This window comes from Anopheles cruzii, chromosome 2 (assembly GCF_943734635.1).
Source record: "Anopheles cruzii chromosome 2, idAnoCruzAS_RS32_06, whole genome shotgun sequence".
NCBI lineage: Eukaryota > Metazoa > Arthropoda > Insecta > Diptera > Culicidae > Anopheles > Anopheles cruzii.
The window spans coordinates 12164292-12186428 of record NC_069144.1 but is presented as its reverse complement, the minus strand read 5'-3'; the positions used below and the strand labels follow the sequence as shown (position 1 = coordinate 12186428).

At 51.7% G+C, this 22137-nt stretch overlaps 6 protein-coding genes across 7 annotated transcripts in view; 2 read left to right on the top strand and 4 right to left on the bottom strand.

Moving 5' to 3' along the window:
* Positions 1–8650, bottom strand: part of LOC128269296 (uncharacterized) — a 31566-nt gene extending 22916 nt beyond the window's left edge. The window contains exon 1 of one of the 2 annotated variants that reach the window (XM_053006723.1): positions 8341–8650. In XM_053006723.1, coding sequence (XP_052862683.1) covers positions 8341–8650 — 310 coding nt within the window. The remainder of the gene's footprint in view (positions 1–8340) is intronic. The other variant, XM_053006726.1, reaches the window with a different exon arrangement.
* Positions 8651–12128: 3478 nt separating this feature from the next.
* Positions 12129–14070, bottom strand: LOC128268947 (membrane-bound transcription factor site-2 protease). The gene is made up of 2 exons (XM_053006263.1): positions 13996–14070; positions 12129–13926 (listed from the first exon to the last, which is right to left on the bottom strand). The coding sequence occupies exons 1-2, from the start codon at positions 14068–14070 to the stop codon at positions 12463–12465; spliced, it is 1539 nt and encodes a 512-aa protein (XP_052862223.1). The 3' UTR covers positions 12129–12462.
* Positions 14071–14279: 209 nt separating this feature from the next.
* On the top strand, positions 14280–17454 carry LOC128268946 (sentrin-specific protease-like). Its single transcript, XM_053006261.1, has one exon. It carries the CDS (start codon positions 14584–14586, stop codon positions 16570–16572), a length of 1989 nt encoding a protein of 662 aa, XP_052862221.1. The 5' UTR covers positions 14280–14583; the 3' UTR covers positions 16573–17454.
* LOC128268949 (transmembrane protein 129) lies at positions 16628–18101 on the bottom strand. Its single transcript, XM_053006265.1, has 3 exons — positions 17492–18101; positions 17275–17404; positions 16628–17194 (listed from the first exon to the last, which is right to left on the bottom strand). Exons 1-3 carry the CDS (start codon positions 17944–17946, stop codon positions 16643–16645), a joined length of 1137 nt encoding a protein of 378 aa, XP_052862225.1. The 5' UTR covers positions 17947–18101; the 3' UTR covers positions 16628–16642.
* Positions 18102–18432: 331 nt separating this feature from the next.
* LOC128268948 (transmembrane protein 39A) lies at positions 18433–20130 on the top strand. The gene is made up of 3 exons (XM_053006264.1): positions 18433–18865; positions 18937–19722; positions 19801–20130. The coding sequence occupies exons 1-3, from the start codon at positions 18494–18496 to the stop codon at positions 20035–20037; spliced, it is 1395 nt and encodes a 464-aa protein (XP_052862224.1). The 5' UTR covers positions 18433–18493; the 3' UTR covers positions 20038–20130.
* Positions 20085–20535, bottom strand: LOC128268950 (LYR motif-containing protein 2). The gene is made up of 2 exons (XM_053006266.1): positions 20462–20535; positions 20085–20393 (listed from the first exon to the last, which is right to left on the bottom strand). The coding sequence occupies exons 1-2, from the start codon at positions 20498–20500 to the stop codon at positions 20139–20141; spliced, it is 294 nt and encodes a 97-aa protein (XP_052862226.1). The 5' UTR covers positions 20501–20535; the 3' UTR covers positions 20085–20138.
* Between the last annotated feature and the right edge of the window lie 1602 nt (positions 20536–22137).

Here is a 22137-nt window from a genome sequence, read left to right as displayed (position 1 = left end):
CGGAAAAGAAACGGCCAATTGCGGTGATTAATAGTGATAAACAAAACCCGAGCATCCGAGGTGGAGGTTCCGGGGATTTTTGGGGCCACGCCAACCACATTATCGCGTGGTTAGTAAATCGGGTGCTTGCGGGCGGTTTAAGTGTCAAAGTTGAGCGAGATCGATTCTCATTGCGAAACTGCAACTGGCCAATCGGGTGTCTATAACTTATTTGTCTCTTGAAACGGGTTAAAAAAAATTAATAAACCTTCTCGACAAACATTCCGACACCGGATCGCGAGCGCGTGCCGGTGACTGTCGCTCTGCAATCCTTACTGGCCCCCAGAACCCACATTATATTCGGCCATTCATTCCGTTTATGGATTTGAACCGTTTCGTGGGAAACGGAGCAGTGGCCGCCGGAGACTATTGCCCCCCAGAACAGCCCATCCATTTGGGATCTTTTATGGTGGCTCCAGAAGCCCGTCTGGCTCGCCGTCGGCGGTAAGGTTGAGTGATTTTTCATGCCGCCATCACGCGCCGATGGGGCCCCCCATTGGCTTAGGGATTATAGTCCCAAAGGCGAACGGAGCCGCCCATCATTACGAGAGTAGTTCGTTTCGCGGCGGGACGAACGTTGGCGCAATTGTGGGGTAGACCCCCGGGAGGCTGTCGGTAAAACCGAAACGTCGGCTCCAACGTCTTTTGATTCGATTTGGAGATTTTCCACCTGTGTTCCGGCAACCCAGCATGGGGATTGCCGGATTATGGTCTGCTGCTGCACGCGCGCCTCCCGGGGGCGCTAATGTGTTTCCGGTTGTGCGAATTTCCACGAGCTTTCCCTCCGGGACGGCGAACTAAGCGCATAATTTGCCACTCATTGTGACGAATTCGGTTCGGATTGAATCCGGCGGCGGTCCTTTTACATATTTGTTGCGACAGTTTGTGACGTCGGAACGGGGCGTCAGAATGGAGCACCCCAAAATGGGGTCTCTATTGACGTTAGGGTTCACGCAAGGTGCTAGGCTAGGCATGACCCGCTAATAAGGGTCTAATAGGTTAGGGCGAGAGTTTGTGTGTTGTAAGTAATGTGCACATTAGCTCTGGGTTGTTGATTTGGCAAGGAAATTTAGGTCAGGCGGCTGTTATGAAGGTCTGAAAGGGTCCAATAGAATGTTTTAACGAACTCTCATGTGTATAGTTTTGTTGTTAGCTTGAAAAATAATGTTCAACTATTTGAATTGGCACGCCTACAGACCTTCAAGTTAAGCATCTCTTCAGGTTCAATCTTTCAAAAGGATGAAAAATGAAACGTAATTATTATGAACACATCACGAAACGAACCGATTCTGACGTTGTATCGTTTTGTTGCTGCTCCTTCGGGCAATGTTTGGTTTAAATTGGCAATCGGCGCATTGCCCAACCTTCGGGTCGGTCGGGAGACCGATTACAAAGAAGAATCAAAACAACATTAAAAATTGGACGCCCGCTGGCGCTGGGCCCGAGGCGGTGACGGCGCCTTCCTCGGACGTCTCGGGCTTCGGGCTAATCGATTTTCAACACGTTCCACCGCCGCATCCGGACGTGAAGCAAATTTCCCATTTCCGGGTCCGCCTTGCCGGGAATGTGTTTGCGCTTCGACGTCGTTTGTTGCGGTCCCGTTTAAAGAGGAACACTTTTCATCTCTCTGCCACGAGGACTCTGCTTTACAATGTCCATCGTTTTTCTCTCTCTCTACCTTTCAGTTACCAGATCCTATTTATAGGCAACAAAAAACCGCAGCCTCGAAGCGATCGTAACACAACATTCGGCACACCAGCCACCCGCAGGTCGGTCAGCCGGGTGGTGGGACAAAAACGGGCGTCTCCGATTCCTACATTCGAAGCAGCGGCCCCCAGAGAGGCAGGTTGCCCGGAAGGGGTCGCCACGACAGGTAATTTCCGTTCCGCCCAGCAAGAGTGTGTCCATCGTTCACTTTGTGTGCACATTTGTCTTTCTGATGGCTTCGGCCTAGCATGCATTCGTTTTTTCTTCCCGCTGGCCGCCGCCACCACCGAATGAACGAGCCGAGCTTCCGGTTCTCGGTTCCGGTTAAGCACAACTTAACGCGGACCCGTTCAAGTGGCGGTTGTAGGATGTGGCCAAACTCACTTACTAACTTCCACCTAGCTTTCGCCGTTCGATTGCACCAAGAAGTTAACCTAGGGAACTGAGCGGACCGGAAACCGGTTCTGTCCGGCACGACGGTGGCGGAATGATAATGTTCGCCTCCGCCTTCGCCGCGTCCGCCGGCCACGTGCTATCAGCGCGAAAGGATCCTGGCTGGCGGCCCAACATACCGGCAACTGTCAGCGGCAGCACTCCAGTCCTGGCCAGATAATTGCACCACATGAACCGATTACTTTCGTCCACACACACACACGCACACAGCCATCGTCTGAACTTGGCCCGAATGGAGCAATGGCGGCGGTGCGGTGGATGGAAATTGAATTAGCCGTGTGCGGTCCTAGTAATTAATTGGTACACGCACCCTCCGATGAAGAAGCAAACCATCGAGCCCTCGGAAAAGAGCGAGCGATAGAGAGACAGAAAACGCGCGCGAGAGAGAGAACGGTATAAAAGAAATTAAGTACCACACACAAAGTAGGCCCCCTTCGAGCGGGGCGTAAATGGTCGAAGGAGCCCAAAGCCAAAGGAAACCATTTCAGCGCCTGCTTACAGTACCCAGCGTCGTTGTCGAGCTGTCGGTGGAAAAGTCGACGGTGCTAAGTGCCGCCGTCCCACGGCCACCAGGATCGTCCGTGTGCCAGGCCCGAAACAATACATCATCGTACAACAACATGCAACATGCCTGGGCCGGGCCGGTGCGGCCTTCCGGACCCGGTCCCGGTCCATCAGGAAATGAGATAATGGCGCAGTATAGGGTTCTTGGGTTCGATGATTGTAAGTTGTTTCCCTAATTGAAAGATACGCCCCTAATGGCTGAGCTCTGCCCGGGGCTGCCTGCTTGCGACTGTAAACAGGTCACTGTCTTAATTGAGGCACAAGATTGTCAACTGGACGATTATAGATTATCATACACTCAATAATGTACCATCAAAGTACACTGTGAAGAATCAAACTGTGAGTCGCTGGCTGTCGGTTGACTTGGGTTATGTTCTGAAATTTCCCAAAACAGATAGAAAGCGACTCATCCTGAGAGTATCATCCCGGATTGCTATGAGACGGACACCCGTAGAATTGCCCACAAAAAACCCTCCAGAATTGTATCCCTCCGACGAATCGGTGGGGTTTTCCAACAAAATCCACAGCGGCCAGGGCTCGGGTTGGTGTGATAAATTGGGTTGACCTTGCCCCGGGGCTGACTGGCTGGCTGTCTGTTTTGGACTAGACAGTGTCAACTAGACAGTGTTTTTCTGCGGCTTCCGGGCCCGGCTGGGGAATTCCTTCGAAGCACACCTCACGAATAGTACCGCCACGTGACGGGACTCGCGCGGGAAGTCGCGAACATTACCGAGCGGTGGAAATCTGTGTCTGTCCAAGTCCGAGCATTTCTCGAGCCGCACGCTCATTGGCCCGTTCGTTTTGAAGCTTTTCCCTGTTTTCTTTCGCTCCTGTTTGGACGCAGGCACTGGTACTGTGAATTGCTCCGTGATTTAGGATTAATGAAGTCCGCTAGAGATTCTCGAGGCCGTGACACGGCGATAGACTCTCGGGACGCTAAACCGCACCAGGCCACCGAATAATTTTCTCTTTGTCTCGCCTCTGTGCCTCTCACCTGTCGCGGGCACGGGGCAGCTAATTAATTAATGATTTTCCCCCCAGATGCTTGGAATGGCCCCGTTGGATGGGCACCGCACCGCGTTGGACTATAAATCATTCTCGACTATTTTCTTGACCATGGAGCCCGAGCCACCGTACACCGGTGTAATGTCTGCAGAGCTTAAGCCTTGGCTTTGGTCGCAAACGGGGCACAGGTCCTCAGGGAAAGAGGCGAAGAGAATACACAAATCCACGGCCCGGACTGATGAATATTCTGCGTTTGGGTTTGTTTTGTTTGCCCTCACTTTCTTCTGTTCGTTTTGTTACACAAGCTCACGGCCTGGCCGGTTTTTCGCAATAGAAAGTAATGTCGGTGTTGATGTGTCCAACACTGGACCCCACTTGTCGCAAGTGGCCGTTCACTTTAAACGCTTCAAGCCCGCGCGAATGAAACTCCGCGCGCCAACTGGAACGGAAAGGAAGGAAATGGAACGCAGATAAGTTCGGTTCGATGGGGACCGTGAAGGGAACCACCTGCCACCCTGGAACCTGCAGTGGGCTGATTATATTCCTCGCACTTCAAGCTGGGCGATTCCCATTTGGGCAGCATTTAAATTGGAACCCGTGTGGCTCCCTCGAGAGAGAGAGAGAGAGAGAGAGTGGGCCACACAGACAATCTGTGCAGTAATGCTCCGCGCCATGCTCGCTGATGGTGCGATAGTGAAATGAATACTTAAAATGGATCGACCGAAAACGGGGCCACTGGTGCATTAAAATGAACTGCATGATTTACACGTTCCCTTGCTTCGCGTTCGGCCGCGAAGCGCTAGTAGTAGCGCTTTTGTGCTGGGAACTGATGCCTCCGGTTAACGAGGCCACTGTTTACTTGCTATCGAAAGACAGACGCGCTACAAACGCGCGCTAGCGATGGCGGGTCTCCGGAGTCTCCGGTGGAGAGATGATGAGTGGGGCTGGGCGTTCTGCGATAAAACGGTCACCGATTGAACGAGATGCGCCCTTCTCCAATGTTATGTTTATGGTAAGGATTCGCTTGGTGGCTCCGAAACAAATTGGAAACTTCGGTTGGAAAATGTTCCCTTTTTGTTTGCCTTTTTTGGCCCATTTTTCCAGCCGAGCCGCCGTTCGACGAAGTGTTTTGTCCCAGCTTTTTTAACCTAAAATGTAGATCAGTCTTTAGACCAGTTAGCCTAACTAGGATAAAAGTCTGTTCACGGGAATGTATAAAGTTTAACGTGTTTGTTTGTGGAATAAGGTACCCAAAAGGTCAATTAAGAAAGGTAATTTAAAAGGTAATGTAACGCTTAACGGCCGCGTGCGCTTAAAATATAGTAAACCCGTAGAAAAATAGTCCTACTTCCAAACTACGCCATCGGTATCACTTCATCGCTCCTCGGGGTCACTCACTTTCAACAAATGTGTTGTGTGGCTACGGGCAACAGGCGCAACAGTGACCCTCCCCCAATAACAACAACAACAACGGTGCTCCCGGCACCGATTCACAGGCGCGCGGGCACGATTTACGATTCCGTGCCAGTGGTAAATTTGGCCATTCGTGACAGACGCGCTTTTAGCGCTTACGGGCCAGCACTAAGTATCGCTGGGGACGCACCCCTCCCCCGTTGGGGTGGAAATTTACAAACAATTCACGCGTCTGGTTCGCCGATGCTTATCACGTACCGACGAGCGCGTTACCAGGCGCCTCCATCGGGTGGCCTAGGTGTCCTAGTATTTCTATCAACATTGGGAACATTGGGATTTTTTTAATACGGAAAAGATCTTAAGTATTTGATTAAATAGATCGAACCCCTTGCTAATTCGCCCTGTCAACAACGGGCCCTTGGCCCTCAAAATCTCGGTTCTACCGCATCCGGCTAAGACGATCGAAGCAAAATCACGCTACAATTTCGTGTCTTCCGGCACGAGTGCCGGTTGGCTCCGCACCACTTATGCATCCACTGCAATGCGGCCACTGCATCGGATCCGGTAAACGTGATAAACGGTAGCCAAAGCCAACGCAAGCCGTGTAGTGGACCTGAGACTCTAGGCGAGACCGGCCAACTGGACGGAAAATTTGCAATGTTAAATGTATCCGAGAACTTGGAATCCCGGACTACCTGTTGTGTTGCGTGGCGTTATCGAATGCCAAACAAGCGCCCGCCGGCAAACGAGTAGGATGGAGACATTTATCCTGACGGCGTGTTAACTTGCTACAACCAATAATGATACAACTTTTTACAACCGACAATGATTAATCGTTGGACACGGCCCGGTGTGGGGCCTTGTTTCCGCCATTCATCATGTTCACACTTCGCACCTAGCAGAGGACAGAGGACTCCCTACAGTATAAACATTTGAACATTAGAACGATTTCGGAGCCCAGCGCCGTCCGATTCTTGCTGACGATGTGCTCCTTCACGAAAATGGTTACCCATTGTTAATCTCTTCGTGCCTCGCTCGGGGTGTCTTAAGTAATATTCCATTCCTGACATCGTGGCACGCTCTAGTTTCGAATCGATCCGAGGCCCTCGCACCCCGACTTAACGGTTACTACGTGATTACGGTACGGATCGCAAACTCAGCGCAATCCCAAACGACCGGCCGGGTTGGTCTTGCATTCTAAACGCCTCGTGACGGTCCCATTAAAAAGCACCATACCGTTGGTTGGGCGTCTGGCCGATGGCGGTCAAGGGTTGTGCCCTTACGATGCTAAGAAGATGCTTTCGCTTTTGCATTTTATCGTCTCAAACTGTTGATCGTTTTCATTCGGAAAAGCCAAATACGTGTGGGTACGATGCAAACGGTTCGGTTAAATGAATACCTTCGACGAAACGGGATGGATTTGGGGACGGTTCTCTACCGTTGCCAGATGCGAAGTGCGATTAGTGTGGGAACCAATCGATAGTGTGAAGCCCCCCGTGGGCACCAGGGTCTGTTCGGCCAAATCGGAATCCGTGGAAGCTGACCTGGCCCCGAATTCGTGATTGGCTTGACGATGAAGGACCTCACTTTTTCTACTGGGGTCCGTTTGGCGTTTGACACAATCTGCATCGGCAGAGCCTCAGAATAATCATATGCAGCCGAGTTTGTGTTACTATTTAGCATAAATAAAGTCAAACTTTTTTTTCCGGTGGCGACGGTCCTAGAGCCGCGCCAAACTCGGGCGGTAATCAAAATTGCTGCTCCATCACGTCACGACACGGCCCGAACCCGAAACAACCGCACGCTCGTGTTCAATATACAAAAGAGTGTCCGTGCAGAGGAGGACTCGCTGTTCATATTTATTTGAAGGACGTAAAACATCGATTTTATTTCGACACCGACCACGGCTCCCAACAATATTGATGGCGTTTTCGTGCCTCGTTTCGCAATATCCGAATGAGTCAGTTCAAAATAGTAGCCCCCGGCCCAAAGGCAGTATATTGTTGACGCCGTGGAGGGGGTGGGGCGGTGGCAAATGAAATCGGCAAGAAAGTCCCCGTACGAAAAACGAAAACGGCCCTGGTTACGGGGTACTCAAGGGTGCCGATATCACGGAACAATAGCTTTTTATGATCTTTGAAAAGGTTTTCGATGAACGTTTTGTATGGAAATCTGTTTTGACACTTTGAACCGAACGGAACCGACCGGAACCTTACGGTAAAGCGCGGTTCGTCGAAGGCGATTGAGCGATTGCAGACACTAAGCTTTTCTAAAATAGGAGCGCTATTCAAAAGAATTATTCTCAAAATGCAGGTTACCTATGAAAACTGCTTCGAGTGTAGAACTTGGATGCATCAGAGGACATAATTACCTCCTCCTTGCTACACAGGATGCTCCTAGTCACGGCAGAAGCTGCTCTGAACGAGACATCGATGCGCCCCGTTTGCCACTAATGGCTCAGTGGGGTTCAACGATGTTACACTAACGGATCAAAGTGCATGGCAACACTAGCACCGTATGGTGGCCCCAGGCTTCGAAGAACATCTCTTTTCCGAGCATTTATCTTGAACCTAGTGCTCGAGGATCTTCGGCGCAAAACCCCAGCGGGCATCACACGGGTACACGGGTACCCTGTGAGTTGATTAACTTGTCGTCAAGCGTAAAGGAGCTTCGAAGTAGCGCGGTGTGACACGGTTCCCAGGGATGTTTTTGGTTTTTGCTTGCTCTTCGGGGAACTGCACCGCGCACCGGGGCCTAAAGTGATTAATGGGCCGGCGTCGTAATGTTCGGTGTTTGCCAGCGGATGGTTAAACTAAAAACACAAAATAGGCAATCTACTAGAAATACATTGCACAACAAAAGTCTCAAAAAGGGACATTAAAACCTAAAAAACGAAGTAAACACGAAGCATGCAAAACAAGAGTCAATCAACAAACAGTGGCCAAACACTCGGAAGCGGATTGGTGCGCGGAAACACTGCCCCTATTCCGGTGCAGCGAGTCGACGGGGAAGTAGGTTGGAAGAGCTAATCCAAGCGGAACATTCAAGCGAACCAATGGAAGGCACTAAAATAAAACACACACACGCAACGGGAAGGTTAGCTAGCGGGTGACAGTTATGAGGTGAGCAGGGTTTTACGTGGTAACCTGTGCAACTTACCGCTGGAATTATTGTTAGCATTGTTCCCATTGTTGTGGTTGGCGATCGAGTGCTTCTGGCCATCGGGGCCGTGGGCAGCCAGGAGGCTGTTGTTCGGCAGCTTCCCGGCCAGTCCGCCGACACCCGGCAGCGAGTTGGGCCCGGGCGGCCCGCCGGTCTGGATGGCGGACAGCGGAATGGCAAGGCAGTTGTTTCCGGGCCCCATGCAGTCCTGCTCCGACTTCGGCAGTGGCGAGTAGGCGATGATTGACCCCCGGCCCGAGGATGGACTGATACGGTTGTACCGTCCACCGGTTAGCTTCTCACTCATCTTGCTGCGGTGCTACTGCTGACGTGGCGAGGACGATAATCGACACGAACGGATCCAACCGGGCTGCTGCTGCTGCTGCTGATGCTGGTGGTGATCGGTGTCAGATCCTCCTCGTAGCCCGTACCGATCATCCTACGGTATGATCCCAAGGCTGATCCTTACGCGGAACCGAACGCGATCCAGCACCTCTCCGTTGCGTTGTGTTCATTGACACTGTACTGATGTCAGTATTTTTCGACCAAAAACGTGTAGCACCTTACAGATCAGCACTCCGTGCAACTTGTGGTCCAATAGTAGCCAAGCTGGTCGAGTCGAGAGACCCGACGAACACAGGGAGACAGTCGAGCGTCTTAAATTTCACCAATACGCTGCAGATTGTGGGGACACAATCTATACAAGCTTTGCACGGGAAGCCATTATCACACCTCTTTTCACTACACTACCACCGCAATCACACACTTTCACCGTTTAATCGGCGAAGCCGAAAATGCATCCCGCAATCCGTGTATCACATTGAACGCCGCTGCTACCGAGCTACTGGGATGGGAAATTATTTTTAAAACCAAATCCTTCGCAAAATGGCCTTCTTGGTTAGGGGGGAAGTGTTCGCAATTGAAACAGGGTTTGCTTTGCTTTGGGTGTTGAAAAGTAAATTAAATGTAAAATGGTGAAATTAACCATCCAACCGTGGTCGCACTGTGAATGCCATCGAATTTTGCACGCTCTCTACCGGACGGTTTTTGTATTCACTTTAAATCACTGGCGCATCACCGTACGAATTAACGTCTTTATCTCGGCACACACTAACGTACCTCGATCCTGGGTGAACGAAATTCCTTTTTTCTGCTATAATTAGATGGCACCGGGGGCGCGCGGTCGCGGTTGTCTCCGGTGTGCTGCTTATCACTTCACTTTCTTGCAACCCGTTAATTCCACCCACTGTGGCAGAACGGCCCTTGCCCAGCGGGCAAAATCTGTCGTGCGACCTCGGAACAACCGTCGGAACAAGCTCGGAACAAAGAATTTTAATTCTCTTGTTCCGATGTGTTTTTCTGCCCGGCGCTGAAACGCTTCATGTATAACGCTTTAGTGGTATGTGTGTCATGAACTCGGTTCATCCAGTACCTCCCCCCCTCCCGCCCTAGCCCACGTTTCGGATCTGAATATACCCAACAAACTTGGTTAAAATTTTAAAACCTTTATTTCTCACAAATCATAAACATTATCAAAACACTATCAAAACACTACTATACGTACATACACCCTTCTCCAGCGTCCTACGGCACCATTTCATGCGCTTCCTTCTCGAGACGGGACGTCGCTCGGCTCACTTCGTGGTACCTGTAATTGGAAAAAAAAAGATCGCTGAACACTTTAAACACTGCACAATTGTTTAAACACTGGCACAATACTTACTTATAAACATTTACGGCATCCTCCTGCAGCTGCAATAAGCAAAAGAAACAGATTATTATACGAAAACTACGCAACTGTGCGCGTACATGACGAGCGATCTTTGATCACTCTGATCGCCAAAAATACTTGCAATACTTACCAGATTCTTTCGGAGCTACCTTCTGCAGACATTTGGCGAACTGTAAACATAAAAATAGCACTGAATTAAAGAAAAAAACAACACTTTTTAACGTACTTACTGTGGCCGGTCCTGAGGCGTCATCACTGTGCTTGGGACTTGCGATCAAAACAAACCGAACTGACAGTTGAATGGCCAACGCACACACAAACACCGCGTTGTGTGCCATGTAACACATCGTTCAATGAGTCCCGAGACTAGCGTAGAGATGGTGCTAATAATGCCATTTAAATACCAAGGTTCACAAGTACCAACTTTCAGATAAGATATAATTAATTGTAAGATGTCATATAATTTGATGTAATTCGAAACATAACATAGTTATTTCATTTACTTCATAGTTTTTCATAGTTTGCATTTCAAAACATTTCATAGTTAGTGTCGGGACTTATTGCACGAAGTGTTATGTCCACGAGGACGCGCATGCGCATAAACGACGCGTCGATTCGAAGAGCGAGAAAGGAAAAACATGTTCAAAGGAGCGAATGAAATGGCAACACCCGGTGTTGCGCTGGACCTGTGACAGAGTGTGGTTGTGGGCTCGAGGGGGTAGGAACGGGGAAAAATATCGCGTGACGGATGAATTTTTGAAACGCTTTGCCCGCGGGGTGGCAGAAGTGTACCGCAACTATCCGAACATCAGTGCGCCATGATCACGATGGCCTTTCTCACGGTCTCGGTCCTTCGAATTGTGGTGGATTAGGTGGAGGGTCTCGGTTGTTTCTAAAATGCGTCACTGCGGGGGACACGTTGGGAAACGTTTGGCCCTCTGTGGCACGTGCCCTCAAACATTTGTCTCGCAGGAATTACTGGGACATTTTTAAATTGTTACCAAATCCAATAAAAAGCTTATGACACACGAGGCCAGAGTCGAACAGGGAATTCCGCTGCCCGTGCTAGCATCAATCAAGGTAAACAAGAACGATGACCAGTTCCGAGCTGTGTGTGTGTGTGTAGGTGCAATGGCCACAGCGATAAAGTTCGCCCGCACATGCGAGCGACGGGGGCACGCGAGGAGCTATCCGTCGCGGTGGTGCCAGAAGAAAATCACTATCGAAAGGCCGCGACACGCCGACGCATACTCCTACACTGCGCCACCTACACGAATGTTGCGATTGTAAAACGACGGGGCAGCGTCCCGGCACTGGCGCTGGGAGACGGAGGGGCTTAAACACGGGGCAGCAACGAAACCGAAACCGAACCGCGGCAACCAGCAACAATCCTCGCGTCTTCTCTCGAGGGCGCTGTACCGGATACCGGCTCTGTGCGTGCACTCGCGGACGGCCACGTGCACTGGCCACCGCGTAACACATCTACACACCTCGAGCGAAATCCACCGACTACAACGGCATTCGGGCATTCGCTGAAGGCGTACCGCGTCCGGTACACACAGGAAACCGACCACTAACGAGAGAAAAACGCAATCTGGGAAACCCCCGGGTTTCTCATTCAGCCTGAATCACGCGCGAAGCGGCGGCTCTCCTAGGTTCGGTGACGAGCGAGAGAGTGACTCGTCGGATCCTTGGCGCGCGCGAAGCCGACCCGAACATCCTCGGGGCTCGGGACATCGGCAGCGCGTTGCGGCACCGGCACCGATTCCTGCGGTCGTCAGCTGGCAGAGGGAGTTGGGCCAGCGAGTACGTTGCCTTTTCCGGGAAAACGAGAAACGAGAAAATCGAAGGCAGACAGAGCGTGATGCTGCTGGGCAACCCGACCCGTATCCCGTACTGTGCATACTTCCCGGTCGAACAGCTGATTATGATAGTCGGTTTTCTTTCGGTTTTCCTCAGGACTCAGGATGGATCTGCGATCGTCATCTTTATTGTATGGCTAATATCGATATCGCTTTCTTCTTGTACGGATGATTTTAGACAGTTGCCCAAGACCCACCACGGTCTATCCCACCCGCTGAATGACTAATGTGGGCTTCGCTTAACTTAAATGTGTTTTCATCTAAAATGTATTGTACTTTGTCTACTGAACGGTGCACACGGTGTGCCCGTGCTTGTGCCCTAGCGGAAAACTTCCTACACAAATGGAATTATTCTTCTTCTTTAGACCGCCGAGCGGTCAATGGCCTGCAACAGAGACAGTGTTAATCTTCTATTGCTTTCTGTAACAATGTGTTTCGTACGGGCCGGGTTAGTGGCCCCGCGCCAAACACAAATGGAATTATGGTAGAAACCAGGCGCCCGTGTTGGTGGGTGCGACCGCAGGCCTAGGCGAACAGTACCCGGTAGAGAGACAACCAAAACACCTTGATGAGCAGTATGAATACGAACAGCGTGCCCACGACGTTGACGGCGAGTGAAAGCATGTCGCGGGAGGTTTTCTGCTTCTGAACGGTGCTGTCCGCCAGGAGCGTGCTGACAATGTGCTGCCCGTCGAAGCCATAGCACGGCATTACGTTGATGAACGCAAGGCCGAACGCAAACACCGTCACGTACTTGAGCAGCAGCTGAACCGAATCGGCAACCCGGGGCGCCAACAGGCCAGTCTTGGGGACGAACCGCGAAATCGTAACCGTGCGCACCAGATCGCCCGGGTGCCCGATGTAGATGACGTCCGGCTTCGCCTCGCGCCGAATCTGCATAATGGTGGTGAAGTTGTTGATGCTCGGCTTGAAGCAGTGCCCGTCGGCGCATTGGCCATTGTGGTGGCAGTAGCCGTAACTGTTTTCGATGGTTTTGCGTATGTTCAGGCACATGTGTTGCGGCAGCGCCACGTCGTCCTCGTTCGCGTCCACCATGTACTCGAAGCAGCTGGAGGCCGTGTTTTCGCTGTCGCAGCACTCGATCAGACCGTCGTTCTTGTGTGACATCGGAACGGACTCGTCGTTGAGGTGCACAAACTCCGTCGGTACGCAGTACGCCGGGGGCGAGTGGATGGTTTGGAGCAGACAGCTGAACCAGCCGTCCTCGTGGCGTGTCTTGCAGCCGTTGATCGACTTGATGATGTCGCCCTGCTCGAGCCCGCGAGCCCCCGCCAGAGGGGATGTGCTAGTGAGCCCCGTCACTATGACGGCTTCGTTGGTTCGATAAAACGCCGAGAAGAGGACCGGGGTCGACACGAAGAGGAGGTACGTGAAGATGCCGACGACTACGTTGTGCCAGATGCCGGCACACAGTACGCGCAGCTTCTTCCACATTTTCAGCGCATTCAGCTGATCGGTATCGAGCTGCGTGTAGGCCATTGGAATGATCAACATAACGTGCATCCCGAACCCCCGGATTTGTACGTCCTCCAGCACCGCCGCAAGCCCGTGGCCCAGCTCGTGCACTACACTGTTGATGGCCAGGGCCACAATGTAGTAGCCAATTTCGCTGATCGGCAGGTTGACCCCAGGTATGAGGAGGTCGATTTCGACCCGACGCTCGGAGTGCGTTTCGCCCGCAGAACCGCCCGATGCCGTGCCCATAGACCCCCGGCTGAGTGCCGAGTGAGGGGACCGGTTGGCCGAGTGGAACGAAGATATGATAATCGTCACCATGGCAAACGGCATTAGCAGCAAGCTCAGGTAAACGCCCGCGTTGAAGCTGTAGTCCAGCAGCCTCCGGGGATACTTGGTGCTCCAAAAGACGATTCGGCGGTTCATGGCCGTCGTTCGCCACTGCAGGCGAAGGAATTTGACCGACAATCCGGTTTTTCGAAGGAACGCATCGTAGGGATAGTGCATACAGCTCTGCAAAAAACAAAACGCAATTTGTAGTAGCCGGCAAAAGGAGGGGATCACAGAGTGCCGGTAGCCTACCTTGAAGAATCCATCGAAAAACAGGAGCACCAAGTATATGGCTACCACCAGTCCCAAAATCACAATAAACTCCATTCCAGCGACACTGTCCAGCTGACCGGCTAGTTCATTTTCTACGACCGAAAACACGGAAAATGTAGGCCTGGGATTTTGCGGTCCTTTGCCGCAAAATTTGTTTGGGCTTGTTTTGACAGTTGCACAGCGATCGGCGCAGCGAACGTGCTCCACAGGACGATTTGACACGGGCTGTCAAACGATGGCACAAAGCCCACAGTTCACGGGAAAGTAACGCTCGCTCAATTTGGTGCTCTTTTTGCGTTGTTGGGTGCGTTTTGTGTCCGCGGGAGTGTCCTTTTACCATGCTGCTGGTTTCTCGCTAGTTACCCGAACGTTGGACCGCGCCGTTTGACCGAGTTATTGTCCATTCAACCCGTTGTGGGAACGTAGCAGCCGATACTGGGAGAGTCGCCTGCCGCGACCAAGCCGCGCGCATCACGACAGGAGGAATGTCAAACACAGTTTACAGCGCGGACCAGTGTTCCCCAAACTAGCAGCTACCATCGTCGCTAGAAGCGACCGATTGCGAAGATGTTTTCCGGCGGGCTACTCTCACGTTTGAAACAAATTATCACCGGTTGTGATGACGGGCACGATCGTAAGCGTAAAAGTGCGGTGCAGTTTAACAGCATCGACCCGAAGCGGGCTCGAATGACACATCTGCCTTCGATTCCAGCGCCGGTTGAGAATGATTGGCATGCACCGCAACCCGTTGTTGATATGCATCAGAACGGTCACCGGAGTACGCTGGCGAACCCAACGGCAATGAGTAAAGGGGCACGTTTTATGTGTGATCTCACCGACGACGATTCGCAACCGGTGGCAAACGACGACGGTCTGTCGATTCGGAAGCCTCTGCTGAATGCACGCCGGTCGATGGGTAGCAGGCCGTTCGAGGACCACACGGGGACGCTCCCGAAGCCGCGTGTCAAGAACGACCTGCCGATGCTGATACCGCTCAAGTGCGTCCCATCGAAACCGGTGCCGAACGTGAAGCCCCAGATCCGAGAACTCGGCACACGGTTCGGCCGCCGTTCACTGTCCAACCAAACGCCGCCCTCGATACACCCAATCACAGGCCTTACGACGAAAACCACCGGCTCCATTCCGGAGCTTACGGGTGAGTTTCACAACCTTTTGCGCACGAAGTACAGTATGACTCCGTGGGAAAGTGGCCACCGCCGGAGCAGTAATGGGCCGGTGGGCTTCGACCGGGACACCGACAGTGAGTACGAGACGCTGAAGAGGTACGAAATGCTGATGAAAAAATTCATTCCCAATGTGAACGACTCGACGGACACGACGACGACGAGCGCAAAAAGGGGTCAATACTCGAGCTCTGGGTTGAACGGCCCCTTGCAGCGGCCCCCGTTACACCAGCAACAGAAATCACCGGAAGTGGGGGCGATCGTCGACCTGACCGACGACGAGGATGACACGTGTAGCTATGGAAGTGCTGAGAACGGAGAGCTAGTGCTGGAGGGCAGCCGCCGAGTGACTAGTGGCCGATTGTTTGACACGACCGATCAGCAAGAGCCAACAACCGCCAGGGCGCCGCTGGAAATGGTGAACACGTTCAAGGAGAAACTACAGACCAAGCCGGCCTACCGGGAGAACATCATTCAGGATGTTCAGCAGCGGTACGGGTCGCTGTTCGACCAGCGCAAGACCCTCATCGAGCAGGAGAAGCAAAGGCTCAACGATCTGCACAAGAACACACTGGAGCAGGAGAACTTGATGCGTAGTAAAATGTTCAACTACGTCAGCACGTTCCGGGCGTTCGAGCTGATGGCGATCGACGAGCAGGAACCGAAGGAAACCACACCGGAGCCGGAGGAGGTGCCACTACCGGCGCTCACCCAGGCGCAGCTGGATTTGATCAATAGGAAGCTCCGAGCCGGCGGTGAAGTCGTGGCGGACAAATTCAACCTTAAGATCAAGGGCAAGGATCTGGTGACGTTGGCCGGGTCCAACTGGCTTAACGATGAGGTGATTAACTTCTACATGGAACTGCTCCGGGAGCGCAGCGTGGTGCGGTCGGAGCTGCCGAAGGTGTACACTATGAATACCTTCTTCCTGCCGCGGCTGATGCAGAACGGCTACAGTGGGGTTCGTCGGTGGACGCGCAAGGTCGACATTTTTGCCCACGACATTCTCGTGGTGCCGGTGCACGTGAACGGTGTGCACTGGTGTATGTCGATCGTGGACCTGAGACGAAAGACCATCCACTATTACGACTCGATGGGGTCGCCGAACAATCCGGTACTGAACGCGCTGGAGAGCTACTTGTGCGAGGAGTCGCAGGACAAACGCAAGACACCGTTCGACAAGGCTGACCTGACGAAGCAGAACATCCGCGACTGCCCGCGGCAGCAGAACGGGAGCGACTGCGGTGTGTTTAGCTGTATGTTTGCCGAGTTCCTGACCCGCGATCGTCCCATCACATTCGGCCAGACTGACATGCAGTACTTCCGCCAGAAGATGATGGTGGAGATCGTGCAGGGTCAGCTGTTGACGTAGGTCCGTTCCCTTGGCTGCACTCCCATCGAATGGACATCTTCTTCCTTCTCCTCGTTCGATTAGCTCATATTTATTCTTGCTCCTGTGGAACTGCGTTCTCCAAGTAACACACGTCCAGTACACAAAATTTGGCCCGACACATCGGACAGGTGGCCTTCTTGCTCAGCCAGGTGTCCCACTCGGATCTCTGCTGCGTCGACACGAACCAGTTCGCCAGACAGCTGAGGCACCAGTGCGGCCGACAGTGGCACTGTTGGCAGCGCTCCGTGTCCGGCAGCAGCCGACCCTCGCGGTCAACATCGAGACAGTGTTTCTCAATCTTTACGTCCGGCTGCGCCTGCAGGCAAGCCAAGCAGTTGTCCTCCAGCGCACCCGGATTCGGAACGGTGGGGTTGAGCGCAACCTCCTGCCGGAACACATCCACGAACCGATCGGTAAGGCTTTGAAATTTGACCGACGACAGTACGATGACCGGGCAGCGGACGTGATCGCGCAGATCCTTGTAGTGTGTACCGTTGAGTCGGATATCGAACTTTTTCTCCTGCGGCCGCAGCTGATGCACGGCAATGTTGACGTACTGTGAGTCCGCGAACGTGTCCGTGATGACGGCCTGTGTTTCAACCTGCGAGGACAGAGAGAGACAGCGAACAAGCGTGAGCGTTAGGAGAACTAATCGAATCGATCCGACCGCTGCTGGCGAACCTTGTACACCATCATGACCGTGTTACTTTGTTGTGCTACATTCATCCCGTACATTCTAATTTCGACTATCCAGTTTTCGGTCACCACCAGCCGTGAAATTGCATTCAACCGTACCACCATCTTTGTATCCCTGTAGCGTTACGATCAATGAAAACAGCAACAAATGTTTATTTAAATAAATTGAGCAAAAAGTGAAGCTCGCCGGCGCTCTGTCTACCGTCTGTACTCGTCGTTTATGTTCGTGGCCACGGCGCGCCAGTTGGGCATTGTGGCGGTAGTGAACTGACGTAGCTGCTTCACTACGGGATGATTGTCCCAATCGTTCCAGGACCAGTACAGTGCGGTGCCGACATCCAGCAGCGCTAGAATCGCGAATCCAGCCAGCACCCCACACCGCGCGAACATTACCCAAACCGGCACTTCCGGATCGAAGTCTTCCGGATTAAACCAACTCATTAGCGTCATGTAGCCCACGTACGTTAATGGCATCGTAAAATGGATGAGCATCTTCAGTGTAGTTAGTTTCATGTTGTGCTGCAGGAAGTTGTCGGCAAAGTAGCGTGAGCACAGGTTATCCACCGTGAATCCGATCGATTCTATCTCCGTTGTGGGGAAGATGACAAAAAAGCAGAGCACCAGGTACACAATCGTATAGACTACGCTGGGCATCATCGTGAGGACCGGTCACTGGTACAGGTTGTGAGATTTCGATTTTCTTTCGCATTCCAACAGCGTCGGAAGCGAATTATTTGAAGTGTGGCCGTGCACGAACTGTCCGCCGCATGCACGATTGAATTCGATACTGCGTGGAACGCAGTTCAAAACAAAGATCTCCGCCTTTTGACGTGGGTTCTTGTTGATGGATGTGGCTAAGGTTTAAGGCTAAAGTTGCACCGGACGCGCTGTAAAGAGCCAGAGATAACTCGAAAGCATCCTTACGGACCTAGGATTGGTTGATCGGCGCCATTGAACACATTGTTAGCGATTGCTTTCCACTAAACGGCATTAAATTCGGGCAATGAGTCATTTCAACCATGGTCTGTAAACGAAAAATCGTGCTTCTTGAGCAGGCTTTGCGATCGGAGAAATTTGTCAAAACGTGTTGTTGATGTGTTTTTGCATGCTAACTCTGCATCTGTAAAGAATTTAGCGAAAGGGATCAGAAGAGGGATGGACAAAAGACTAAGCCATTGCGTGTCAGATAAAGGGCAGTGATACAATGACTGTGACCAACAGGCGATTTCATCGCGCTCAGCTTCCGGCGCCGAGCCACTTTCAGCACACAATCGCAACGCCATCACCATCCATCATCGGTGGGGTTGTGGGAACCGGTGGTGCTGCCGGTTCCGGGGCTTCCGATACTATTTACTCGTCGGCTGGGCTTGGCAGGGATTTGGCGTCAGAAGAGGATGCCAGCTCTCTCTACACGCCATTTCCGAAGCACGTGCCATTCCCAAACATCGAGCAGCAATCTGAGCTGCTGAATGAGTTTATTATTTTCGCCTTCACGATTGTGGCCAGTGTAACGCAGTTTCTGCACCTGTACCGGACAGTCTGGTGGCTACCGAACTCGTACAATCGACAGGCTGTGGTAAGTGGGGAAGGAGGACGGTGGTAGTAGCGAACGTGCCAGTGTGCTGAAGGGACACTTGTATTTTACAGAACTTTTATCTCATCGATTGGGATCTGGCCATCTTCATCGACATTATGGCTAGCAGACGGTTGCTGTACTGTTGCATTACGAAACTTATCGATGCCAACTGCCCCGACGCTTACGCGGAGGTAACCAGAAGGGGCGCCAAGTACACGTTTCTGGCCTGCATACTGGTGTCTTTTGTTGCGTGTGGCGCACAGATCTACCAGAAAGCCAGCTACGTTCATCTGTTCGTCCTCTGCTATCCGCTGGTGCTGTATCTGATGATTTTTGGCTTCAACCTGGAGTATTTTTTGCGCACCATCGTGGATACGCAACCGAACTGCATTAACGGTATGCCACTGCACAGCTGCTCCTCGAACGCCACCTCGATCCGGGCTGAAATCGATGCCCTGAAGACGGATTTTAACAATCGATGTCGACAGGTGATCTTCACCTCGCTGCTGAATGCGTACTATGCCGGTTTCGTGCCGTGTGTGTTGGCCTCGAAGCATCTGTATTACAACAACTTCTGGACGACGCAGCATCTGGCGTGTATCTTCATCGGTGGGTTCAGCATGTGCGTTACCTATTGCTTCCCCGTGCGGTACTTTGACGTCTTTTACCGTGCTACCCTTCACCTGGGCCAATGGGACCGTGTTAATGCGCGATCCAGCAGTCTTCCGGCGCACACGTGGTCGAAAACGAGTATTTTTCCATACGGAACGTATGTTCGCTATCTCGGCGAGCTGTACCGATCCGTGGGTAGCTGTACCTCAGCCATACCAACCAACAACAGCCATCATAGGTTCTACGTACGTATGGCAGCGGGCAATGGGATTCATTTTTACTAATGATCGATCATCCACACTTTCTCTCTGTGGCTACCTTAGGCCTATTTTAGTAATCCTCGACTGACCTACCTGTGGTTGATATGCCTTCAGATGACTATGATATTAATTCAGCTGCTTCTACTGTCGCTGGTTCGCGAGTGGCAGAACACCCTGTCGCTCGTGTTCATGCTGCTGGCCAACTATTTCGCACTGTTCCGCATCGTTCGGGATTATCTCATCATTCGGAGGATATACGGCAACGAGAGTTTGTCGCCCCCGAAGTATAAAGCGAACTAGCCAGCCCCGTGGCATAGCACTGTGTCAGAAGTCTTAGATTTATAATTTATTGAACTGTACAATAGTGTGTAATGCAACGATAAAATCTAAAACACATCCCACTAGCGGCTCCGTTCAGTTGCGTTCGGTGCAGATGATGTTCCGCTCAGTTGGAGGCTAGTTTGCAATTCCTTTAGGCTTCGATTGGCATTCTGCATTAGCATCTTGATGATTAGCTCATCTGTTTGGTGCTTGTTTTGGCGAAAATCGAACCGGGCCCATTCGCGCAGCTCCTGCCGGGTGGCGGTGTCTGGCACTTGGCTTATGGTGCGAAATATTGTTCGGTACAGCTTCAGCACCTCTTGTCTCAGCATAAACTGTGGAGTGGAAGGTAAAGCGTTTTCCGTATTCCGTCAGCCACGAGCCGGTCCCCGGTGTCCCTTACTTGTTTCAAACTGAGTGCGGCTTTAGGAATTTTCGACATGATCTGCTGCAACCCGTGTGCTGGGGATGCTACTTTTTACGTAAATCGCAGACATAAACAACGCTGGGGCACGTTCGCGCAAGCGATTGACGTCTCCCTTGACAGTGACAAGCCATCAGATAAAACCGAAGCCAAATTGCCAGAGGCGCGGATAAATTTTCGATCGCTGCTAGAAATACAGAATTGATACGGTGGTTTTTACGTGGTTCTCTAGCGCTAGACTATATTCTGAACAATTTTGAAACTGTGCATTAACATCGGTAAGTAATCCGTAGGAAATCGTCCACTGCACGATTATAAAAGAAGATTATTTTGAAGGGCCGGAACATTCTAGCTGCATCTTCTTCCGTGTATAAGTGTTTCTGGTTAAAACGTTATAAAAGTGACAAAGTGCAATACGATGCCTTCAAAGAAAAATGTGACTCGAAAGAACACTACCGAGGAACGTAATCTTCACAAGATAATGGAATGTACCAGCTTGGATAAAGACAACACAAAAAGAGAGCGAATGAGGGGACAACGACGGGCTGAAGCTGAGCGGCGGAGAATGCTGCGGGAAGATCGCTGGAATCTGCTACATTCCCAAAGCCCCGAGCCTTCCAGGATGCTTGATGTGTCCGATACGCCTAAAGTATCCGACACGCCCAAAGAATCGGAATCAGAAGAGGCAGATGCCGACGACGACGACGCCGGGCCGTTAGCCGATAGCGATGGCGAGCTGGAATATAAACTCGTGGCAGAAGAGGTGCTAGCCATGGATTACGAAACTTTGTCGACCTTTATGGCCTCAACGATTACAACCCTGCGGCTGACGACGCGTCAACTTGGCATGATCGCAAATAGTATCGATCGGATCGACAACAGGGTTCATGAGGTTACCACTAGCCTCGATGGTCTGCGCAGCGAAATTGGTGAAATCAGGGCTGCATTGGAAATCATGCCAAGCAGCAGCAGAGCTACTCCCGCAAAAGCATCCGATCGCCCGTTCACCCACAGTTTCCTGCCGGCGCGAACAAAAGATGATTTGATGCAACTGGAAGAGATGGCGGCCAACGCAGCGTTTACCGGGCATGCCAAGGAGTGGTTTCGCCGCAAGTACCCGTGCGCAAAATACGAGGGTCAAGGAAAGACGGTGTTCTTGCGTCTTTTCGACGATTTTTTCACCAGGAGCCTTTTAACCCAATGTCTATGGACGGGAATGACGAAGACCGGTGAAGTGAGAATCGGGTTTGAGAAATTCGTTCGAACGCTCGATCTTCTGCACAGCTTAGTGAAGCAATCGGATCCAGCGTATTCATCGAAAACATCGTTTGAATCCGCTGTGAAGCGCCTGCTGCAGAGAGGAATGAGACGCAATCAGCTGATATTGCGAAAACCGTCAGCAAGACGCAAACGACAGGACAACTCCCCGAGTGATTAGGTTATTTAGGTTTATTTATTGTGTTCCTTAGTATAAGATTAAAGAATCGTATACGTACTTCACCGGATTGGTGCCGTGTGTGTTGGCGTCGAATCATCTGTAACATCATCTGGACGTCAGCCGCAATAGCCATCATAGGTACTGCATCCGTATCGACGCGGGTAATTGGCTGCACTTTTATTAACGATCGATCGACTGTTTCTCTTCATCGTAGGCC